Here is a 23,941-nt window from a genome sequence, read left to right on the forward strand (position 1 = left end):
GGTTACAAAACAATGACCGGTTTAACTGTACTATAGCCAGATTAATACCTTGATAGAGCTGCAATTTTCTGTCATTGTAGATTAGTTATTTTATTTAGCCAGCGGATATGAGCAACAGTGTAACGTCCCAGCTATTAAAATGGCATACAGTACAGGGATTCCCTAGCATGCCTCGGGCACACAAATTGTGGTTGTTTGCTTATTGCTTATTTCTATTGTTACTTATACCATGACAATGTGTTGGGATTTGTTATGTCATGTTCGTTGTGTCAATTATTTTGAAAGTGTTGACACCATTGGAGGACAAGGTTATGGTTCATTTTGGGGATCACCCATTCACAGGTTGGTGTTGCATTATGAATACAAAGAGTGTTTATGGAGAAGATCATCATCATCAAAGGTTCAGGATTCTCCTTACAGGTACATACGAGTAAAACGTATATTTGTTCAGTTTCCTTCAGACATTGTAGCAGCATAGGTAATAATATAGCATAAATACGCCAGTACACATTGGTAAAAGCCTATAGTTTAGCTGATTTATAGATTGCTGGCATGGGAAATGCCTTAGTAAATATAGGCTACAATTGTCTGTGTTACCGAATTGAGTTATATGGCTCTGTACAATTATAGAAGTAATCTTTATGTCCACTTTGTCCTGGAAAGTAAATGACAATTAATTCAAATATTTTGACTGATGACTTTCATCCTCACACAGTGAGACAAGGCACATGGAAATTGTTTCTCCCAACATGATAATGGCTCCACCTGCAGGACTTGATTGGTCATTGAATGAAAGGGGTCAAATTAAATACTGTATCACCATATGTGCTTCTGTGCGAATGAATGCTGCTACAGCCCATGAACCCATACCATGGCATCTTGAAGTGGTCTCCTACTAATAACTGAAGGTTAATCTATTCTTGCATCTGCGTCAGTAACTCTAATACAGGCTCTATATAAGAATATCGGCATAATAGATACCTACAACAATGTCAAAATGTAAATGTGTTGCCTTTATTTTTAAAATGGCAACAGTAACTGTTATGGATCCCAGGAGCAGCTATATTTATGGAGGTGTATTTGTTTTGTCGCCGTACATTTGCACATACGTGAAATTTGTCCTGCATTTAACTCATCCTGGCTATTTAGGAGCAGTGGGCACCATGTGGGCGCAGTGGGAGCAGTTAGGGGTTAAGTCTTGCTTATAAGGACACCTCAACACATAGACTGGGGCCTCAGGTATAGCTATATTAGATATATTCTGTTATTGGCCTAACCAATTGTAAGAGGATGGATGGACAGACTTAATCCATGTGAGGAAAATAAATATCACAAGTTGACAGAAACAATAGCCTAACTGCTTATAATATTGGCTACATTCAATGTCTTATTTACACTAGGAGGTGGTGCAAGTTCAAACATCACCAAATCACCCTGCCGAGACACAGGATATGTTTTCTCCCTTCTCCCTGGTAGCTGTGGCAGCTAGTCCATACACACACACACACACACACACACACACACACACACACACACACACACGCACACACACGCACACACACACACAGTTTTACATTTGATTTAGTACAGTAATCCAATACAGTCCATGTAGTGACGCCTTGCGGTGTTACATATATTTATAGAGCTATAAATTTGTACTCTGGCACCTCTGTTCTTGGCTTATACTATGTGACGAGTAGCATATGTTTAAGCCCTGCAACCACAGAATGTGGTCAGTGGTAACGTAATTGCATACCGGTAATTATAATTTTGCATATGAGGCCTATATATATATATATATATATATACACACACACACAGCAGATATAAAAGTTGAATCATAGTGCAAATAGTAGACCTTAATGATCATAACACCACAAAATAAACTATAATGTTTGTTATACTTCAAATCTATTGAAGTATAGTAAAAACCAGTAAGACGCCCTGAAGGCGAGAAGCGGCATCGCCTGGGTGACGGCAAACTGCTGGGCGAGCGCTGGCGCTTTGGCATGGGGGGTAAGATCAACATATGGAATGAATTCTGTAGTGTGTCTTGACAGTGTACAGGGTTTGATGAGGTCAGATCAACATATGGAATGTTAGAACAGGAAGGACGAGTGGGGAAGTATCAACATATGGAATGTCAGAACAGGTCAGCTCCATATATGGAGATCTAAGGGTTTGAGGTTTGATCTAGGACGATGATCCAACCTTCTCCATGTATGATTATCCAGGGTTAGATGAGGTCAGTGTCGTGATATTCATATATGGAGATGGCCATATACAGTATGGTGGTATGGCGTGTCACAAGCCGTGATGTCACGATGCGTGACCAGAATGCCACAGACGAAAAACAGTCTAAGTCCACACTATTGATCCATAATGTATAAATGATAGGTAAGGAATGTTCAGGACAACGAGGCCTTTTCGTGGAGGGGTCAGAATGAAATTTGGACTTTCTCATGGAGGCGTAATGTGTTTAAAGGCGTGTGTTTCTGCAGCGATCTAGCATTAATTAGGTCAGGTCTTTTTATATTAGGATTAGGCTATACACATTATACATTGTATATTAAATTGCATTGTTTTTTTATGCTTTGATTTTTTTGGGGGGGGGGGGGCGCTAGCCACAATGTATGTGTATTAATTTAAACAGGATTTATACAAATTACATGTTGGCTTCTTGGTTTTTAAATTCAACATCACAAAAGGAATAAACTTTGTAGGCCCTACTATAGGCTCCATCTGGTGTCTGTCCAGAATATCTGGACTAAGACATGGGCATGCATTCAAAGCAGTACTAATTTTGCGTATGTCTCAAGTTTCCTAACCTGACCATGTCGATTAGAAATGAGAGCGAGCAGTCCCACCCAGTACCAGAGGATGTCGCTAATATGCAATTTATTCTATTGAGTCTTCAGCAGTCAGCACAGCACACCTGTTTGATCCAATACAAGTGTTGAACTGACTGTATGTTATTAGTAGGCTACATTACAGTAGGCTATTTTATGACACTTTTGTAAATCATTTCTAACTTGATTGTCTCAGCGGGTAGTTCTCCCCCTCTCCGAACCTATTTCTTTCTCCTTAAAAAAAATCCATACCACTATATTATGCTGATTGATACAATAGTGGGTTGTGGGTGGTTGTGGGTTTTATAAAGCAAGCAATTATACTATCTGTATATATACATAGGCCTAAATCATCTTATTATCAATATCATCATCATATTTTGTGGATAATGTGAGTGTGACCCACATTGCTTAGTCAATGCTCGCTTATTGCTTCCGATTCCTCCACCACCACCATCATCATCATCTCTGACTCTCCTCCCTCCTTCTGTCAGGCAGACATAGAGGGGGGTGTGGGAAGTCATAAAACACACGTCAGTGGAGCGATTCTGGCAGCCGTGGCGGCCGCCTCTCACCCTCCCACGTCCCGCTCCAACAAACCAACCACCAATGCTCCCAGCGACCATCACTCATCGCTTGTCGGTGCCTCAGACCCCCGCCGAGGTCGCTCTCTCACTCGGACGCCCACTTTCGTTGCGCTCGCCGCACTTTCCCACCTTCGGACTTCGACTTGGACCACGGGAGGTATTATAACCTGCAGAATCCCCCCGGGCGCCGCGCAACTAGTGCTCCCCCTCGAACATCCTCGTTTTCTGAATGACGGGCGGCCGGTTCGATTTTGACGATGGTGGCACATACTGTGGAGGCTGGGAGGACGGCAAAGCCCACGGACACGGCCTGTGCACCGGGCCCAAGGGTCAGGGCGAGTACGCGGGCTCGTGGTCCAACGGGTTCGAGGTGGTCGGCGTGTACACCTGGCCCAGTGGGAACGTGTACCAGGGCTACTGGGCGCAGGGGAAACGCCACGGGCTCGGCGTGGAGACGAAGGGGCGGTGGATTTACCGAGGAGAGTGGACGCATGGATTTAAGGGTCGCTACGGAGTCCGACAGAGCCTGAACACGCCGGCCAGATACGAGGGGACGTGGAGTAACGGTCTGCAGGATGGATATGGTGTGGAAACGTACGGGGATGGAGGTGAGAGAGAGAGAGAGGGAGAGAGAGAGAGAGAGAGAGAGAGAGAGAGAGAGAGAGAGAGAGAGAGAGAGAGAGAGAGAGAGAGAGAGAACAGCTAGAGCAACAGTAGTGCAACATCTCAGCTGCTGCCGCCCACAGGCTCAGCTCAGCTGCATGTGGAGCCCACGCTTTTTTAATTTATATATATATATATATATATATATATATATATATATATATATATATATATATATATATATATAATGAAATTAAATAAATTGCATTTCATATTAGTTAATGTCATTTCACATGGTTTGTATTTGCTTTGGGTATTGGGTTGTAGCCTACACTGAGACAGCTTGCACTTGCACCAGCTAGTTATAACCTATAGGCTAAGTTTGTTTCCATGCAAGATTGTAACTGAACTGGTTGAGAGCACAGAGGTCATGGCTTAAAATAGAAGACTCATCGCTGAACATGGCTAGGTAGAAATAAAGTACCAAATTATTTTGTAGAATGCCATAGAGGGATTTTACACTGATTAGCATTGATCAGGTGTAGCAGGAGAATCATTTGTTTGAATTATTGGTATTTTATACAGTATCCTAACAGTAGCCTATAGAATAATAAAGTAGATCTGGATTGTTTTGTAATCAAATTACTATTCTTCAGGTTACTATGCTGTATACATGTTTGCCAACTCAATTCAAATTGTATTACAAAAAAACATGAAAATGGAAGTAAATTGCTTTAGTAGCATCTCTGACTCTGTATCAAACTATTATAGACAGTTATTATGTTGTCGTGGACATATGGTTAGGATAAGATCCTAAGGAAAACTTGCAGAAGCAAAGATTTTAAAATGTTTACTTTCATATTTTTCATGATTTTTCAAAATTGCCACAATGTTAGGCTATATATATATATATTCAACCATGGCACTAAACTCTAAAAGTAGTCTGTCAAACTAATTAGACTCTGGGTTGGGTGTGTTAGTGACTACACACCGTGACACCTGTGTGCATCAATCTAATCAATGCAAACTGCCATTCCCACACATCCTCAAGAGAAGCGTTAATTAAAGATATGCGATATAGGATTACCGGATATGTCAATTGAAGACAAGTCGAGAGCTAAACATGCAAGATACCAGAATGGTCCTTTAAGGAAATAATTTGTGTTGATAATTGACTATGGTATGTAGCTAGAGCTAGACGAAAGTTGACGTTTCCCAACAACACAACCTGCCAGAGCTTTCTCACTATGGAAGGGGGGGAGGGGGGGGCTGTCTCTCTGTCACACATTATGTCATTTCTGTCCCTGTCACTCACCTACCTCCAATCAGTATCCCCTTATTATTAATTTTTCTAGTTGGATGTGGCGTGATGCATAAACATCTTATCGGCGTTGGAAACCTCATGAACCTGGTTTGAATGGGGGTTTTTTTGGCCTCTTTACTGTACAGCTACAGCTATTAAAACCAGGAAAGCATCTATGTCATTTTAGATTTGAGCTACGGGTATATGCTATTCAAAGTTTGAGATATACCTGTGCAAACTCATATCGCATCACTGCCATGCTCATGAAAATCTCTGCAAATCTTTGAATATATATATTTAAAGTGAACATTTCAAATCTTTGCTTCTGGGGGATCCCTGGAACAATTTAATATTTTATTCCTTACCCGACGTTGATCATTGAACAATTCTAAAATATGAAATGGATCCAATCTGTGAAGCCTGCCACAGAATTTGATGGCAGGTGTCACTTTTTTGTTTTTAAATTGTGGCTACCTCATTTTGGAACGACCATCTTCATAGTTTCCAGTCCATATTTTGCCAGTAGATCTGTCCAACCTCCTGTAGAGTCTTCTAGAAGGAAAGGAGACAGGTGTAAGAGATCTGTCAGAAAGCTTATCCCCATGCAGTACCATGCCTACTTTGCCTAGTGGGAATCATGACGTCAGAGAATATGTAGTATTTATTGACTCCGCCAGGCCGAAGGCGTGGCAGAGAAGTTGTTTTGGCCTCTGTCCATCCATGTGTCCGTGTCATTTCTTCTGTGAGCAGCCAATATACGGCACTCTTGGACCACTCTACATGGTGAGTGTGGAATCGCTTTCGCGTTTGATTAAGGACTTGCTGTTATTGGCCAGTAGCCACTTTGAGTTAACCTGACTCTGCCAGATTGCGGCAGTATTTAGTTCACCAGTTCCCTCCTCCTGCCTGCATCTGGTCTCTCTCAAGCAGAAACGATGAACTAGAAGCAGTGGGACAAAAATCTGATATCTCCATAATAATTTTGAGTTGTAGTTTTGCGCCGTTGCAGCGATTCAATACGTCATCAGTCTCGCATTGCTCCCGCCTCTTGCGGCCGCATATCGCTCCGATCAGCATTTGCTGATGTTGTGCAAACATCACACAAATCACTACACATTATCTATAGTCATGTGATCAAGATCGATCTGTCTGATGTTACACATTTTATCCTGATTGGCTAAAACTGGCATCCAAAGTTTGCAGGAATGGCCCATTTTGAACAAAGTGTCTCAAATCATTGACACAGCGTTTGATCGCCGTGAAATTTTGCACGCACATAATCGCACTAGGCCAAGGAGGAAATGCCACACTACAAATTTCAAATCAGCCTCATGCATGGTGGCGCTATAACAGGCCAATTCACGTTTTCGCCTATAACTTGAACCATAAGGCATAGAATCAAAATTCCCTTTGCCTTGGATTGCTTAATTCATTACAGAACTCCCCAAATAAGCCACGCCAATTTCCACCTGACAGGTTTCCACCATGTCGCGTTTTTTCACAGTTTTTGCTACTTCTCCTACTGATTTTATCTAAACCTCAACCAAAGTGGTACACATTATCTCTGGAGTCATGTGAACAAAATGTATCTGATTCTATTCCGATTTCAAACTTTGCTGGAGGGGCCTGTTTTGCACGACATGCTACAAGCACCGCTGGACCGATCAGTGGGAAACCATGCACGCACACTCCCAGTAGACCAAGGAAGTTTTCAAATCGACCAGCACCACCATGAGACAGATTTGTAGTTATGTGATCAACACTTTTATCTGTCACATTCCATTCCGATTGGCTATGATTGGTCTCCAAAGTTTGTGAGGGTGGCTGTTTTTTTTGCACAAAATGCCACGCATCATGAATGCAGTGCCCAATTGAATTTTGCACACACATTGCCACTAAGCCAAGGAAGAACTTACAACCCAAATATGTCAGATCTGCTGATGGTGGCGATACAACAGCCTACTTCATGTTTTGGCCTATAAATCCCTAACCACACCAAAGGCGGGTCACCATGCAACTCCTTGGATCCAAACAGTTAACATTAAAACCGTCTCGACCCTTTGGTGTGGTTTGGGCCATTGAATTCCATGCGTTGAATCACTAGGGTCAACGTGCAACAGGACATATCACACCGCAGGGACAACGCTAAAACCGTCTTGACCCTGTGTTGTGGTTAGGGCTTAACTCTTGAACCGTAGGTCACACAATCAACATATTTCTTTCCCTAAACTCCTTGGATCACACAACGTAAATACAGTATAGGCCCTGTTCGTGCCAGATTACTGCCATTGTAATGACGATTTTGACCGTTTCCGTGGCAACAGCCATAATGTGTTTTCTTCAAAACACCGTTTTTGTTACTACTGCTACAGATCTTGTCCAAAACTCACACAAATTGGTACACAAGTTTTTTCACTTAAATGCTGTAAATCTAATTTAACATTGAGAGTATAAATGGACTCATTTTCTGTGTAGAGAAGTGTCAATTTATTCCTTTGCAAAGCATAAAAGCAAAGATTCTTTGTTCCATTATTTAGTAATTTGCTCTCACAAACCAACTTACTTACTAATAAGGGTTGATGAATAAGTATGCATGAACTCTAGTCAAAAAACAAGGTGCAAAAATAGTAGAATCCAGAGTAGTGCCTCTAAAGAAAGAAAGATAGCAGGTTAATAATTAAACTGCATGTGGCCAAGAAAAAAAGAAAAACGATCTGCATATAGTAAACTAGCATCTATCAAAAAGAAAGTTGACATGAAGAGATACAAGAAGAGAGAAGTTTCCAGTTCAAAAGTAAAATGATATTATAAGCAACAGGTGTGTAAGGGCGTACTACATAAACAAGATGCATTTTAGCCAAGCTGAGTACCAATTATCACTGTCTATCCCTCTGTCTGTGAGCAGAGATCTCGGGCACTGCTGGACTGATTGGCGTGAAACTGCATGCACACTCCCATGGTAGAACCTTTTTATTTTTCAAATTTGCCTCATGGTGGTGATATAAACAAGACGATTTTTGCAAAACACACTTTTTGCTAAGTGGCTCTTAGCTCCTTCAGATTTTGACCAAACCTAACACAAATTTGTACACATTATACAGTCTGCCATCATTTGATTAAGTCGTATCGTATCTGTCAGATTGAAACATTTTCATTCCTATTGGCTATATGCCTATCTTCCAGTTGCCCATTTTGCACAAAATGCCATGAATCATGAACGCATGATTCATGGCACGTGTCCAATTACCATAAAACTCTGCACGCACACTCTCAGTAGGCCACGGTAGAACCTCACACCTTTCTAGTTATGTTATGTACAGCAGTGGTTGTCAACGTTTTCAGGCCATAACTCCCAAAAATAATCATATTTAAACTGGGGACCTGCCACCTAAAGTACTTGGAATTGTAGGCAATACATTCAGTTTGACTCGGTTCCACAGATTTGTGAAAATAGCAGAGCTTGTAGATCTGCTATTTTTTGCCATTTTAGCCTCTTTCTAATATTTTTTGTTTGACCAGTTTTGATCTAGTTTGTTGATTACTTTGGATGCAGTCATGGTCTTTCTTTCTTTCTTTTTTGAGCATTAAAAAGGTCTTAAAAGTCCTTAACATGTCACTTCACTGTCAGTGGGGACCCCCTCAAAATCAACCCCTGGATGTCCCGACCCACAGGTTGAGAACCACTGGTGTACAGTATGTGTGTGCACTTGCACTGTACTGTATGTTGGGGATTTGTAGACAGATTCAAAGGACTGTTCTGTTGTGGTGTCACTGTGTATTTTGGTATTTGATTGTGTATTTTTACTTGCCACATTTTGACACATTTCTCTGTGTGGACAAAATTTGTCCACACAGAGTAGACATTTAATCTCTACTGCCGGTACACTGCACAGACAGAAGGTTAGTATGCAGTTTAGTCTATAATATGGAGATGATGGAGATCTATGGGCTAAATTATTTTCCTGTCCTTTTTCTTTTTAATCTGTTGATTTGGTTTCACTGTGAAGCCAGACATTGCGTAATAGATTTGGAATGCCTGCTAATGAATTCAAGTTGTAAAATAATTTCCAGTATGCCTATATGATTTCTTGTTCTTATTCAATGAGACAATAGAGTAGGCTTAGGCTTGGTAAGTGATTTCAGGGGTGTTCCATTTCCGAGTAATTTTTTTTCCAGGGATTTATCCAGCGTCCTCTCCATAGTCATATGCAGAAGACTTCTTTGACATAGCAAGATAGTTGTTGGAGTTATGTTTGGCTGTGCAGGCAGGCTTCCCAGCATCTCAAGTTACTTCCATCTTTTAAAATAGCACACTCTCCCTCCAACTGAAGGCATCAGGGCTACACTGAGAGGCGCAAGCCCTCTGCCAGGACTCTTAACGTTTACCTCAACTGGTCATACCGGCTGGTAGATATAAACATAAGATCACAACAGTTTTATTTCTTAGTTGCCAAAATAAGAATAGAAGCGGTGGCTAGTACTGGACAAAATTCACCAGCTTTGATGAGTGCTGATTTTGATTCCTATAGGAAAGTTCCTATGCTCAGTAAGATGGAACTTGATATTCTCAACCAACCTGGGCTTGAAGTCTCACTCATCAGCTCACTTTGTGTTCAGAAAATGGATCAACAAAAATATTTAAGATATTATAGTCCATGGGGTCAGCCACTATGTTTGTCCTCAGACCAATATCTGTCCAGGACTTTATATGGGGGGCCGGACTGCGGCGCCACCCGTAGAGCGGAGTTGCGAGAAATGTTAACCTTTTTTAACGACCAAATTAGAGAAATATCTCAATTTAAATGAACATAAGACTGTTTTCACCCCCATGCCAGCTGCTCTCCCTGCACTGCCAGGCTCAACATGGAGTATCAGTATATTCTTTTATGTGGGGATAGTTTCTCAATTTGGTCATAATAGCCTACATGTGAGACTGTCTGTCTGATTGATTGAAAAAAATATCGTATTCTCCAAATTATTTCACTGGCCAGATTACGGGTGGAGGGAGGACACACACGTGGGGCTGTCTTGGAATCATAAGGTTCCTGATCCGACATCCCATACTCCTTCTGGCTACATGTCAAGGTTCCTGTGAGAAGCCCCTGAACCCCTAACTGGCTTGCATGGTAGACTTCGCTGTTAGTGTGAATGTGCGTGTAAATGTAATGCACATTGATAAGTGCTTTGGAGGAAGGAAGTGGAACTGTGATGCACCATTCACCGCATGGATGAATGATGGATAGAAGTGTTCTAGGGTCAAAGACTATATTTAAATTGTGTCAGGGAATGAGTAGCTATCATCAGCTGAAAAGGCCATAGGTTAATTATGTAAAGAGTACATATTCTACACACAGCCACCCTGTCTTAGACTAATTCATTATAGAAATAAAGGTAACTAATGGGTCGCACACACCAAGACTGTGCTTTAGTTTTTATTCTTGCGTAATGGATCAATGACAGACGTTTCGGCTCCAGCCTTCATCACTGAAGAAGGCTGGATAGCAAGAATACAAACTAAAACGCAGTCTTGGTGTGTGCGACCCATTACCTTTATTTCTATAATGTGATTTGAACGGGTCAGAGTGCGGTGGTCACAAGAAAAGTTAGACTAATTCATTACATTTAAATTGGATGAGGTAATATGATAGTTGAATATTGCCCTTTTACTGACTATTATGAATTCCAGACTTTTATTTCTATTTTTACTTAAGTCAAACATGTGAGTAGTACTTTCTCCACCACTGGCATTGCACCATCTTTCCAAGCCTGTGCCTGCATGTGCTCATGATTCTATCAGGTTTGAAAGAGGATTGTGTATCATCATCAATCACAGACAATGTGACTGTCACGGAGTTCAGTAATATAATAGTTATATAGCACAGGGGTAGCTCCAGTTTCAGTTGCAAAATTTAACCAGATGTATTTTCATTTTCATCGATTTTCCATTGTCTTGGCTGTGTAGGGAAACAGATCACCATGAATGAATGTTGAGGGAAAAACTGCTTATTGCATTCACTGGAAATTAGGAATATTAGGCCAAAAGCCTATATTCTTGTGCAAACTGATTAAATTATCTTCTCTATAAAAAAAGTTCCAGTTACCTGCCTGTGCATAGCACAAATACGTCCATATGGCCTCACAATCCATATATGGCCATGCCCGACGTCTCAATACTGATGTGTGTTGCTGAGGTTCACATGGCCAGATACAAAGATTCACAGCATATACAGACAATCAGACATGCCATATGTCAGCGCAAATGTGTGGTGTTAAGCTGCTCTGTGTGTGTGTGTGTGTGTGTGTGTGTGTGTGTGTGTGTTGGGGGGGGTCTACATTTTAGTCTATTGGGGTACAGGTCAGCACTCTTACCTCTTTGCTCTCTAGCTTCTGTATCTGATTCATTCATTCACTCCCTTTCTTTTGGTTATTCAATCAGGTGGAAGGTTGGGACCGCTTTTATTTTTATTTATAAGGGGGAAAAAAGAAAAGGTTTTCATCCTCAAACGTTGCCTGTCAAGAAGAAGTTGCCAGCCTTCAATGATAGACAACAACACATACAGTAGTGTCCTCCCTCCCCTCCTGCCATGTGGTTCTGCCCTGGCCTTCTCTGGCCCCTGTCTGTTCTACCATAGGCTGCTACACTGCTACTTGATGTATTCTTACACATTATTCCTCCATTCAACTCATTGCCTAACTTGTGTCCTATGTGCAGGTACATATCAGGGCCAGTGGACCGGTGGGATGCGTCATGGTTACGGCGTACGTCAGAGCGTCCCGTACGGCATGGCGACCGTCATCCGCTCCCCCCTCCGCACCTCCCTCGCCTCCCTCCGCAGCGAGCAGAGCAACAGCACCGCGCTCCAGGACTCCCTGTCCTCCGACACGCCGGCTGGCACGCGCGGCGGCTTCGTGCTCAACTTCCACTCGGAGGGCGAGGGCTCGCAGAAGAAGGGCCTCTTCCGCCGCGGCTCACTCTTCGGCAGCCTCCAGCGGCTGCGCAAGTCTGACTCGCGCTCGTCCATCTCGAGCAAGCGCAGCTCGGTGCGCAGCGACGCCATGAGCCGCATCAGCAGCAGCGACGCCAACTCCACCATCAGCTTCGACGGCGGTGACGACTTCCTGCCCCTGGAGGACAACGTGGACGCCACCACCACGGAGTCGTACATGGGCGAGTGGAAGAACGACAAGCGCTGCGGCTTCGGCGTCTCGGAGCGCACCAACGGCATGAAGTACGAGGGCGAGTGGCTGAACAACAAGCGCCACGGCTACGGCTGCACCGTCTTCCCTGACGGCTCCAAGGAGGAAGGGAAGTACAAGAACAACGTGCTGGCCCGCGGCATCAAGAAGCACCTCATTCCACTGAGGAACACCAAGACCAAGCAGAAGGTGGACCGCGCCGTGGAGGGAGCCATCAGGGCCGCGGCCATCGCCAAAACCAAAGTGGAGATCGCCACTTCAAGGTAATACATCCATCTATGACCTGTATGATCTGGTGCATGCATGGGCAACTGGTGCCCGGTGGCCACATGTGGCGCCCGGGGGCCACATGTGGCGCCACATGCGGCCCCCCACCTACACTTAATGTGGCCCTCAGGTTAATATCCGAATATTGATATATTACTGATTTCAGCTGTTACAATTCCAAACATGACCCACTTTCATTATTTCAGTCTATATTAGTAGCTGAACTAAATAAAGTGCCCCTCGGTGCACAGGTCTCCACCAGGGCAGGTCCGGTTGTGGCCTCCTGGTGGCGCTATAACAGGCCAATGTGAAAAGGGTGGGATATATTCCTCAGCCTAGTCTGTGAAAGATTTAACGTAAATTGCACGCTGCGTTCATGATTTGAGGCTTTTTGTTCAAAACGGGCCAATCCTGCCAACTTTGAAAGCCAATGTTATCGGACAGATCCGGCTTGAACACACAGAAATGTTACTTTTCAGGATTACAATAAAAAAAAAAAAACAGGATTTAAATTCAAATAGCAGATCTTCAAGCTTTGTGCTTGTAGATCTGCTATTTGTGATACGACAGTATATGCAATGTGGACCTCTGCAGTGAGTGTGGAGCAATAGTGGCCCTCTCCATCTTCAACGTTTCCCACCACTACCCTGTATGATCTGGTGTACGTTGTGGGGATATGTATGAAACTTGTGTCAGCTTACATAATTTGTACTGTGTTGAAGTGTGTTCTAGTTCAAACTTCAAAGGCATTAGGGAGCTAGAAAAAAGAAAAAGAAAACTCACACATTTGAAATGTTTATTTATGTCCACATAAACAGTACAAGGATGCCTTGTACAAAGGACATAAACACTGCCTAAGTCCAGTAAAACGAGACAATAGGAGAACAGCCATAGTTACAATTCAAAGTGCATATATTGTTACATACAGTATAGTTTACATACTTGTCAGACACAGCAGACATAAATCATGGATCAAGTAAATGACGCATTCTCCACACGCACGCACACACACACACACACACACACACACACACACACACACACACACACACACACACACACACACACACACACACACACACACACACACACACACACACACACACTTTGTTTCACTTCACAGTCTATGAGTGAAGTAAAATTCTCTGTATTATCCATTTGTTATTTGTTACTGAGAGTGTACATATGCCACCAAATAGACCTGTCCATGTGTAAATGAACACTGAGGATTTGACTGTGTACAGAACAGTCTCTCAACAGTTATCTTTTACAGGCATAACACACACACACACACACATGCACACATGCATGCGTGCATGCGCACACACAGGCACACTAATCCATCCCAGAGAGTCGGGCGAGTCTTTGAAGGTTGCGGTGTGTCCATAGTTGACAAGTGTTGGTAAGAGCTTAGGAACGTGTGGAACGGTTTCAGCTTGCGTCACTTTCCCCATCATCTGGGAGGGGTGGGGAGGGGTGGAGGGGCAGAAAGAGAGAGAGACAGATACACAGAGAGAGAGCGAGAGAGAGAGGGAGAGAGTGTGCAGGTCCTATAGGCCAGAGTACATGTGTGTGAATGTCCATCTGTCTGTGAATGCATGCATGCGTGTGACTATGTTGGCTTGCCACAGCAGCACTATTTGTCTGAGTGTGTCTGGGTGTGTGTGTATACGTGGAGGCGTGTGTATTTATGCATGCGTATGACTGTGCACGGAACGGACGTGTGTGTGTGTGTGTGTGTGTGTGTGTGTGTGTGTGTGTGTGTGTGTGTGTGTGTGTGTGTGTGTGTGTGTGTGTGTGTGTGTGTGTGTGTGTGTGTGTGTGTGTGTGTGTGTGTGTGTGTGTGTGTGTGTGTGTGTGTGTGTGTGTGTGTGTGTGTGTGTGTGTGTGTGTGTGTTTGAGAAGTGGGGTCTGCCTAAATAAGGCCAGGCAGAAGGAGGCTTATGCTTATCAACAGCTGTCAGGAATACTGTCACGCACACACTGCTTCAGTTGGGTGCTTGGTCTGGTACTGCAATGTCTCTGGTTAAATCATAGAAGTCAGTGGTCCAGTCTCAAGTCTTTTGGTTTCTATTGTTGCCGCTGTTGGTTGCTCATTTAAGCCTGTAGTTTTCAAACTTTTTTGTGAAACACCTATAAGCAACATTTGCCAAAATAGTCACACCAGCTTGAAAGTGGTAAAAATGTATTCGGAAATGAGTGCACACAATACTGAGTACACAAGTACTTTTGTACACTGTATATTGCAGTAATAATGTGTGGTTGACACAGTATCCCAAGGCAATCCTGGACTAGTCTCTCGGCACACCAGTGTGCCTCGGCACACCATTTGGGAATCAGTGGTACATCATGTTCGGATTATCACTTAAGAGAGAGATATAAATGGCAGTGTTTGTTTGTTGCCAGAATCTGTGACAGGCTTCTATCTATCTATATCTGTACGTCCCTAAATGTTATGATGAATTGAAAATGGTGGACCCTATTGTAAACGAGTGTAATGCTTTATGGTGTCGTCCACAGTTAACAGTTTTGTGAGAGTTGTGCTTGAAATGTACTGTCATTCTGCAAACTGTTAATAAATACTTCAATCAATCAATCCAAAAAAAATCGCTAATCACGCTATTCCTAAACGGCAACAAATGAACTACAACCATATAATGTCCAGGATATGAAAATGAAATACAGATCATGTTGTGAGAAACATCCAGGTGTCTCATGAGTGTAACGTACCTGGCTGCCCACCACCATGGAGACTGGGATTTGAGTCCCCCGTGCCACCGGCTTGGCTGGGCGTTCCAACAAAAACAATTGAACACACAGCTGCATTTCCCCTGTGGGATCAATAAGGGGCTATCTATCTAATGGACTGTGTCTGTCTCTGTCGCTGCATTAGCAACTCGTACAGGTTGGTGTCCTGTTCAGCAATGGTGGAAAGTAACTAAGTAGCGAGCTTGGAATCCTCTTCGCGTTTGAGTAAGGACGCGCTGTGATTGGCCAGTAGCCACTTTGAGTGGCAGTCGGGGCATTAAACGCTCTTGCCAGAACATGATTTACTATTTTGTCGTACTATCGGGTCGCAACGCGCACAGGGCTGAGTCGGCTAAGCGAACTTCGCAACGTTCGACACGGCAACCAGCGTGCTTTACCGCGATCGGTGACTATCATTGTCTTAAACTGTACGTTATCCCTACTACTAGTAGAAGGGGGTGTGACCAGTTACTCAAATGCAAAGAGGATTCCATGCTCGCAACTAAGTACATTTACTCAAGCACTGTACTTAAGTGCAATTTTGAGGTAGGTGACGCGTGAAGTCCAGGGGTGCCGCAGAATACTTTGATAATATTTGGAATTTATCAATATCACCTCAGTTTAACCAATTAAACCCTCTATACTTAGTAGGACCACCAAACCTCCTTATAGGAGATCTGCAAGCTCTCAACACATCACAACATGACGTGTTGAGAGCTTGTATATCTGCTATTATTGGTGAATGTTCCCCCCAGAATAGTAATGCTGGGGTTCAAGTGATTAAATGTCAAGTATGAAGTTATTTTCAATCGGTCGTAATTGAAACATATTTACATACCGTATGACATAACGTAATTCAGGGGAAACAAAAACGTTTGAGAACCACTGATCTATTACCGTAGTATATAACAATGTTATTTGTTCTATTTCTATGCACTGCCACTGACCACACACAATATATGCGCAGCTAATAATGCATGCAGCACAGTAAATGTAGGCTGATTAGTAAAGATGCATGCATAGGCATAGCAGAAAATTGGCTGCCGGTTCTTAGAAATGTAGTTTTAATTCCATCAGACCAAGACGAATTGACTGACCTTCATGAAAAACGAATTGATTTAAGCATAATAGCGTCATACATATCGTCTGTCTGTGGATTGCTTTAATTGGGGACAAAAGTTCTCTATTGTAGCCAAAAAAGCTAGCAGGGTAAATTGTTGGACGCTGAAAATAGCAGTTCAACAAACTCACTATAGGAAGTCCCTCTGTCCCTCTCTTTGTGTCTGGTGTCGTGTCACTTATGTGCATGCTCATGCAATATGTTGTCATGTTAACATCTCCCATTATGCCACTGTCTGATCCATGCACATGTGCACACATTGGTGCCTCATTGTCTCTATGTCTGTGTTGCGGGCTGCATGAAAGAGTGCATGCACAGGCGTGCATGTGCACATCATAGTTAACTCTGTGTTTTTGTCTGTTTGTGTGTTGTTGGTCACTGAGTGTGTGGACTTGTTCCACTCTACGCTGTAGCTTCACAGACATTATGTCCCGTACCATGCATTCACAAACAAATATGAAATAACATAGTTGTCATAACATAGAAAGTTAGAAACATAATTTGGTTATTTGTTATCCTTGACCTACTGTCAGCGTGCACAAATAAATTGGCGTTGCAAGATCCGACAAATATACACAGACACAAATCTGAGAGTCTGCAGAGAAGATTACTACATTACAGTAACTACATTTAATTTGGTGTAAAGCAGCACATTTCCTGTTTCTCTCAATGATTCAGCTCTTCGGTCCATCTGTTGGAGGTGTTTCTGTAGATGGTGGCTTGTTCAATTAATTATAGAGGACAATGTAGTTCCGGCATCTCATTGTCATATTCAACTCCTTTCACAACTGGCATTGATTAGTGAACAAAAAGGTCCATTTCCTGTCTGTCTGTGACCCACACACAGCTCGTTCACTTGTTGTTCGCTTACATGTCTGTCTGTCTGTCTGTCTGTCTGTCTGTCTGTCTGTCTGTCTGTCTGTCTGTCTGTCTGTCTGTCTGTCTGTCTGTCTGTCTGTCTGTCTGTCTGTCTGTCTGTCAGGTTTTTTCCCACCCTACTTTTCCATTGAGAATTTTTAACCCTGGTGTTTGGTAGGACACATGATGGTGCCTGAAGAAGCTAATAAGTCAAATATATCCCCTGGCCATGGAAGGATTCCCTTCAGAATGAGCGGTAGATATTTGGGTTAATTCCCACATAGAAGATCTCGGTTTGAACCCCAGGTGTTAATAGTTGCACTTACTTCTCTCTGTCGGGAGAGGACATAAAAAGGTAAAAAATGCATTTGTAAATATATAAACTGGGCTGGACTGGATTTGCATTTAGAAAATGGTTAATGTTGGCACAAATTGCACATAACAAACCTTTTTAGTTTCTTCTTCCACTCTGCTTTACATTTCCAAACAAATACTGTCTCATGGCTGTGTTGTCTCTTAGTCTATAACACTTGCAGTTAGATAAATGGCAGCCACTGTTGGACATGACATGACGTGTGTGTGCGCGTGTCTTTCACAGGACAGCCCATGCTCGTGTCAAAGGGGATGCTGCAGACCAGGCAGCCGGGTCTGCTAGTCAGGACTCAGACATCTCCAGAGCCGTGTCCAGGGAGCTCTCCCCAAGTTTCCACCAGCCAGGTACGTAACACATGCCATACGTAGAGTAGACCACTCTTTCTATTTTGTATAATCTCCCCCTTTTCTTCTGCTATCTTGTTGAGCTAGCTTTCTTATTTATACATGCAGATTCAGGCAGGCGACATCAGCACATCTCTGCTGTACACTTACTGTACATGCATGCTGTACATACAACATATACAGTACATGCATAGAATAGTAAGAATACATTATGTAGGCTAATCCATTTGTGCACAGTATGAGCACAGGGTGTTATATGTCTATACAAGTATATGTTATACCTTAGAATAGACCTATTTGACACGAGCGTCAACGAGCACTAGCTGAAAACACACACACACACACACACACACACACACACACACACACACACACACACACACACACACACACTGCAGGAGTCTGTCTAATTTCTCTCCAAAAGACCTTGAATATGATAGAATATAATTTAGGATTACTGTCATTATGATAATCTGGCACTTTATATATCGCACACATCAAACCTGTAACTTTCTCTCTTTTTTTTCTTTTTTTTCTTATCCCAAGGGCCACTAGGGGGCCCTTGGGCCGCCAGTTGAATAGCCCTGATATAGCCTATATAAAAAAAACCTGCCACTGGCAAAATATATAGTGTAAATAGAACTTTACCAAAACAAGAGGCTGAGATGTTAAAGGTCACTTCACTGTAATACAAAATAGATATCTCAGCAAGAGCCACTGCAACCAGATCTGTGTGAGCTCCAATGGAGGTCCTGGCATGTTGCCTGGTAGCTCCACATAAACCCGGGTTGGAAGTGGTGGACTATAGCTTTGCTCTGGGCAAATACTGTTGTAATACGTGACAATTACTCACATGGAACGCACACTGGGCAAGACCTACACTGTTGAGTGCCTCAACGGAAGTGCTGGAATTTGGCGGAAGCGGAAACGTGACAACTTCCAGGGGAAGTTCAAACGCTGGCCAAGCCCCGCTTCTGGCTAGGCTAGGCACTCGTGAGACTCGTGACCAGGCAGAAGAGAAAAGCTGGGACCAAGGCTACTTGGAACCCTAGTGTCTTGTGAGCTTGTAGATCAGTTGTTGTTGTAGATTGTAGATGGTTGCTTTTTGACTGCTGGCTGCTTCAGAGGGGGGAAAGGGGTCGGGGGGAGTATAGAGTATAGAGTCTACTCTACGTATATATAGCATAGAGACTCCAGTCAACGCCAAGGAGATGGGGCCAAATCCTTCAGAAAGGAATCTGCCTTCACTCCACAGACTTCATGGTAATCCTAAGGATGCTATCAGTATAATCTTAATGTTTTTTAACATGAACCTTAATGTGTCCTAAAACAGCATTTTGAAATAGGCCTACAATTTGTTTTTACCATGGCAATTGAGATTTTATTGATCAAATTGACAAATTACATTTACGCTACGTCATACGTTTAATAAAGAGTATTGTCAAGTTATCTTGGAAAGACATTTTCTCAAAACGAACTCTGCATTGTGGAGAGCCAAATTTGTCCAGCAGGCCCTACAGTGGGCTCGGTGAAGTTCTGAGCCCAACATGTGACCCGGACCCGGGCTTGGTAACAAGACCTTGCGGTCTTGTTACCATTCGGGTCCTATGCACAAAAATATGGAATCTATATACAGGTGGGAGCAGAAGAAAGTCGGAGGGGGGATAAAGAGGTAGGGGTCATCACCTCCTCCCCCTTTGACCTGCTGACAGGTGAAATTTCAGGCCTGTTTTAAAGGAAGCCAGTGATCTGCTTGTTTTGGGGGAAGGGGTCAGGGGATTCCACACTTGAGTGGCAGTGTTGTGGAAGAGGAATTTACAGTATTTGTTTTAAAAGTGGGTGGCACCAGATCATTGTTCACGCTCCCTCTAATATTGTGGCTGCGGATGTTGCTCACTTTTTTGAGGTAATTATTCAAGTTAATGGGTATTGAAGGCATGAGTTGTACCGGTATTTACAATTTTGCATGTCAGACCCATTTTCAATTGCTTGACTCTATCTTCTACCCGGAGCCAGCATATGCTATCAAAATGCGCTGCACAAAAGTGGGTCATGGGCCCCAGGCCTAGAAGAAGTCGAATTAGTTTGTTTTATGATGTTTGGAGCTTAGTCTTCTGTGCCATTGAGATGTTAGAGAACCAGGATGTGCAAGCATAATAAAAAATGGGCAGTAAAAGGGCTCCTGCTAAAGTCTTGAGAGCAATTTTGTTAACAAAAGAGGAAATTCTGCCCAAGTATCTTGTCATTTGATTTACTCTTGTGATTGCCCTTGTTGCCATGCTTTCACCTGTCAGTTTATTGTCAAGGATACAGCCTAGATATGTAACCTCTTCTTTGCAAGAGATTACTATGTCGTCGACTCTGACCTTAAAATCATTGACCCTACTAAGGGAATGGTTGGACCCAAAAAGAATGGATTCCGTTTTACCAAGATGCAATGAGAGTTTGTTATCGGTAAGCCAAGTTCGGGTTTTGGTGAGTTCTGAGTTTGGTGAGTTCTGGTGATTTGTGAACTGAAAGCCTCCTCAACCCACGTTTCTTTTTGCTTACGGGTCCATTTGGTTTCATTTTACACTCTCAAGAGTTAATTTACAAGAAGTCTACACAATTAGAGAATGGAGAAGAATTGTTATTTTGATCAACGTTTGATATCTCTCCTATGGTACAAACATCAATCCAGCATGGAAATGTGGACATATTCTTTAATTTTGGGTCTGCAAGGCTAAATCTCATCAAATGGTTGTCTGTGGCTCAAATGCAGAATAAATAATGGGCCTTGATATGAAAAGGGTTGAAATCCCCTGTGGGGTATATCAGTGATGTTGGCGGGGTCTTATAGTTCTGGTGTCCGGTCTCCGGTGGTAGGATAGCACTGCTGCGGGGCCTCATCAGTGACCCAGAGCATGCAGGGAATGCCTGGAAGCCTTTTACAGGTTTCATAAACTGAGGGAGGGCCGAGGGGCCACTTTGAAAGCTCAGCGAGGTCGGGCAAATGCCTCCACTGTGAAATCATGGAGGCCGATACCGGCATCCTAACCATGAACTAACTGACAGTGGATAAAACCTTGAATTATGGTTCAGGCTAAAAGTGACAGGTAGACAAACATGATATCAGGTATTATGGACGGGTTAGGTTTAATAATCACATTAAAGTTAGCCTTAAATGACCGTATGACAGTATGACCTAAGAATGGATGGAAGAATGGTAAACGTGTGTACTATCAGGGTTATAAACTTACTTTTGGCCAGCTGGCTTAATGGTCTCAGAATCAATGTAGCCGGCGGGTACAGCTGTTGCTTCTGTCGAAACCGTATTCATAGGTCACCGATTTCAATGTAATGCAACACAGGAACCCCTGCTAGTGTTTTTGGTCGTCCAACAGTTTCTCAACCACTCGGCGGGAGGAGACTCGAAAATAGCAGATCCGGTCTGATAAGCAGCCTTATATATAACTCTGTGGGAGCAGCGGCGATAGTGCTGACGGTGCGCTGAACGCACACTCGTTCATTCACTGGCAAAAAGTGTCACTCTTGATTGTGTTACAAGCGCAAGCAGGGGGCCCTTTGATTTGGTGTAGCTCCACGGCCCTCTGAGGGGTTGATCCGTCACTGCACGCATGCACACACGCACAAAGTTGTGTATATTGATTGACACGGGCACAGCATCAGTGCTTGACAATATATGACAATGCCACCAGCTAAACATTTTCTTTGAGAAAGCCTGTACTTCCATGTTATTCCAGGCCCCGACTACATACGACAGAAATACAATGAGCCATTGGAGGTGCAGGAGGTTCCCGTGGAGAAGGAGAAATCTCCGTCGGGGAGCCCCCATTTCTATCGCAAGGGCACGACACCCGACTCATCTCCAACTCAGACCCCCACTTCATCACCTCCCCCTGCCAAGAAGGAAATCATTGTCGTGGAACCTCCTGCTGTTGTGGCCCCTAAGCCCTCTGCGGCCCCTGCTGCCCAGAACCACAGTGCAGGTAGGCTTCAACTGGGATGTCTGCTGTCAAATGATCTGCTGAGGGAATGAAAAACACTACTCTTAAAGTGATCCTAAATGTCATTGACCTGATGACAAAAACATCAATTAATCAGCAACAAACAATCTTTGTCTCTTTGCCCACTTTACACAGCCTGACAAATCAGTTGGGCAATATTCTTCTGCTAAAAATAAATTATTATTAGAATTATTCTTTTACATTATTTGTTTTTTATGTTGTTTATATATGTCCTTTCGTCTTTTCTCAATTTTCTTCACTCCTCATCCTCTGTCCTTATTTTTGCTCTATGTTGCAGGCCTACCCAGGGTGCCATCGAAGCTGTCTCTCAAACAGGAAGGGCGAAAACCAGAGCCTCCTCCAGCTCCCAAACCAGCCGCCCCTGCCGCCACTAGTGTCCCGAGCAATGGGCAAATTCACTCCCACAGCTCCCACAGCTACTATGTCAACACTGCTAGTGTCAAGCAACCACCGCCGGATGAGCCAAGCGGCGTGGAGGAGGACTTCCACCCGTCGTGCCTCGCTCGCTTACCGCCATCCGCGAAGCTCCTGGCGCCGAGCGCGTCGCCTGCACCGCCCCGTGTGCCGGCACCTTCACCGGCTCCGGCTAAAGAGAGCGTCAAAGCGCCGTTGAAAAAACAAGATTCACACAAACCAAAGAGCCTTGCGGAAACCAAGAAAGCCAGCATGGAAATGACCACCAACGATATTGTGGTGGAGGAGACAGTGAGTGTCATCTCAACCATATTTTTATATAATCAATGTGGGAACATTACCAGTGTGTTATATGTTGACCACAAGTGCCTGCACAGCAAAATCCTCAGTGTTTACCTGAACTAAAATAGGCCCTTATACTGTAGGTCATGTTTTGCACTCGCAGCAGCTCGGACTATCCAAATGTAATTTTTAATGAAAGTGCTGATGGCTCACCAGGTACATGTAGACCACGATACTATTAAGTCATTTAAAAAGTACAGACAGAGGGATAAATTGTCTTGTAAGTTGGAAAGCTTCTTGGGGAGACCATGATGACATTACTGTAGGCTATGTACCGGTATGCATTATCCACACTAATCTAAGAAAAATCCTAATCATGTTAAACTATTCTCCTACTTCCAGGGTCCCAACTCTATCCTGGTGGCTCTTGTCATGCTGCTGAATGTTGGACTAGCAATCATTTTTGTCCATTTTCTCACCTGACCTAATCTGAATGAAGGTAAGGGTATTTTTTTTCTTCAGTAGTGAAAAGCAGACAGATGCATTTGTATTTTAATAATTATAATAATAATAATAATTGCGACCAAAGGCCGCACACTGTATATGGTGCCCAGGTCTCGTGACATCATCAGGGATGGAGATGTGGAGACCCTTTTAGTTTTAGTTCACTGGTGTCATCACTATTGGCCAGCAACTCTACATCTGACCTCAAACACTTAGATCTCCAGAACCTGTTCTGACATTGCATATTTTCCCCATCCATCCTTCCTCTTCGACTGATACCTTTAGACGAGCCTGCCCCAAAGTTATTAGTGCAGCCGCACCCGGCAGCCGGCTTTAGTCGCCCTCAGGCGTCTTACTGGTAATAATAATAATAAGAGGGACATCCATGATGTCTTTATGATGTTGTGACCTTTAAATAATGTAAATAAAACTTTTACACAGTGACTTTTACAGTCATTTCTGAT

General features: G+C 43.3%; 1 protein-coding gene across 1 annotated transcript in view; it reads left to right on the top strand.

Annotated features, from left to right (window-relative positions):
* Positions 1 to 3,391: 3,391 nt before the first annotated feature.
* Positions 3,392 to 23,941, top strand: part of jph1b (junctophilin 1b) — a 28,069-nt gene continuing 7,519 nt past the window's right edge. The window contains exons 1-6 of the mRNA XM_080778386.1: positions 3,392 to 4,044; positions 12,055 to 12,802; positions 18,131 to 18,249; positions 21,993 to 22,238; positions 22,555 to 22,982; positions 23,376 to 23,472. Of these exons, the coding sequence (XP_080634512.1) occupies positions 3,666 to 4,044; positions 12,055 to 12,802; positions 18,131 to 18,249; positions 21,993 to 22,238; positions 22,555 to 22,982; positions 23,376 to 23,456 (2,001 nt within the window). The 5' untranslated portion in view covers positions 3,392 to 3,665 and the 3' untranslated portion in view covers positions 23,457 to 23,472. The remainder of the gene's footprint in view (positions 4,045 to 12,054; positions 12,803 to 18,130; positions 18,250 to 21,992; positions 22,239 to 22,554; positions 22,983 to 23,375; positions 23,473 to 23,941) is intronic.

The sequence above is a fragment of the Protomyctophum bolini genome (assembly GCF_963924005.1).
Source record: "Protomyctophum bolini genome assembly, chromosome: 12".
NCBI lineage: Eukaryota > Metazoa > Chordata > Actinopteri > Myctophiformes > Myctophidae > Protomyctophum > Protomyctophum bolini.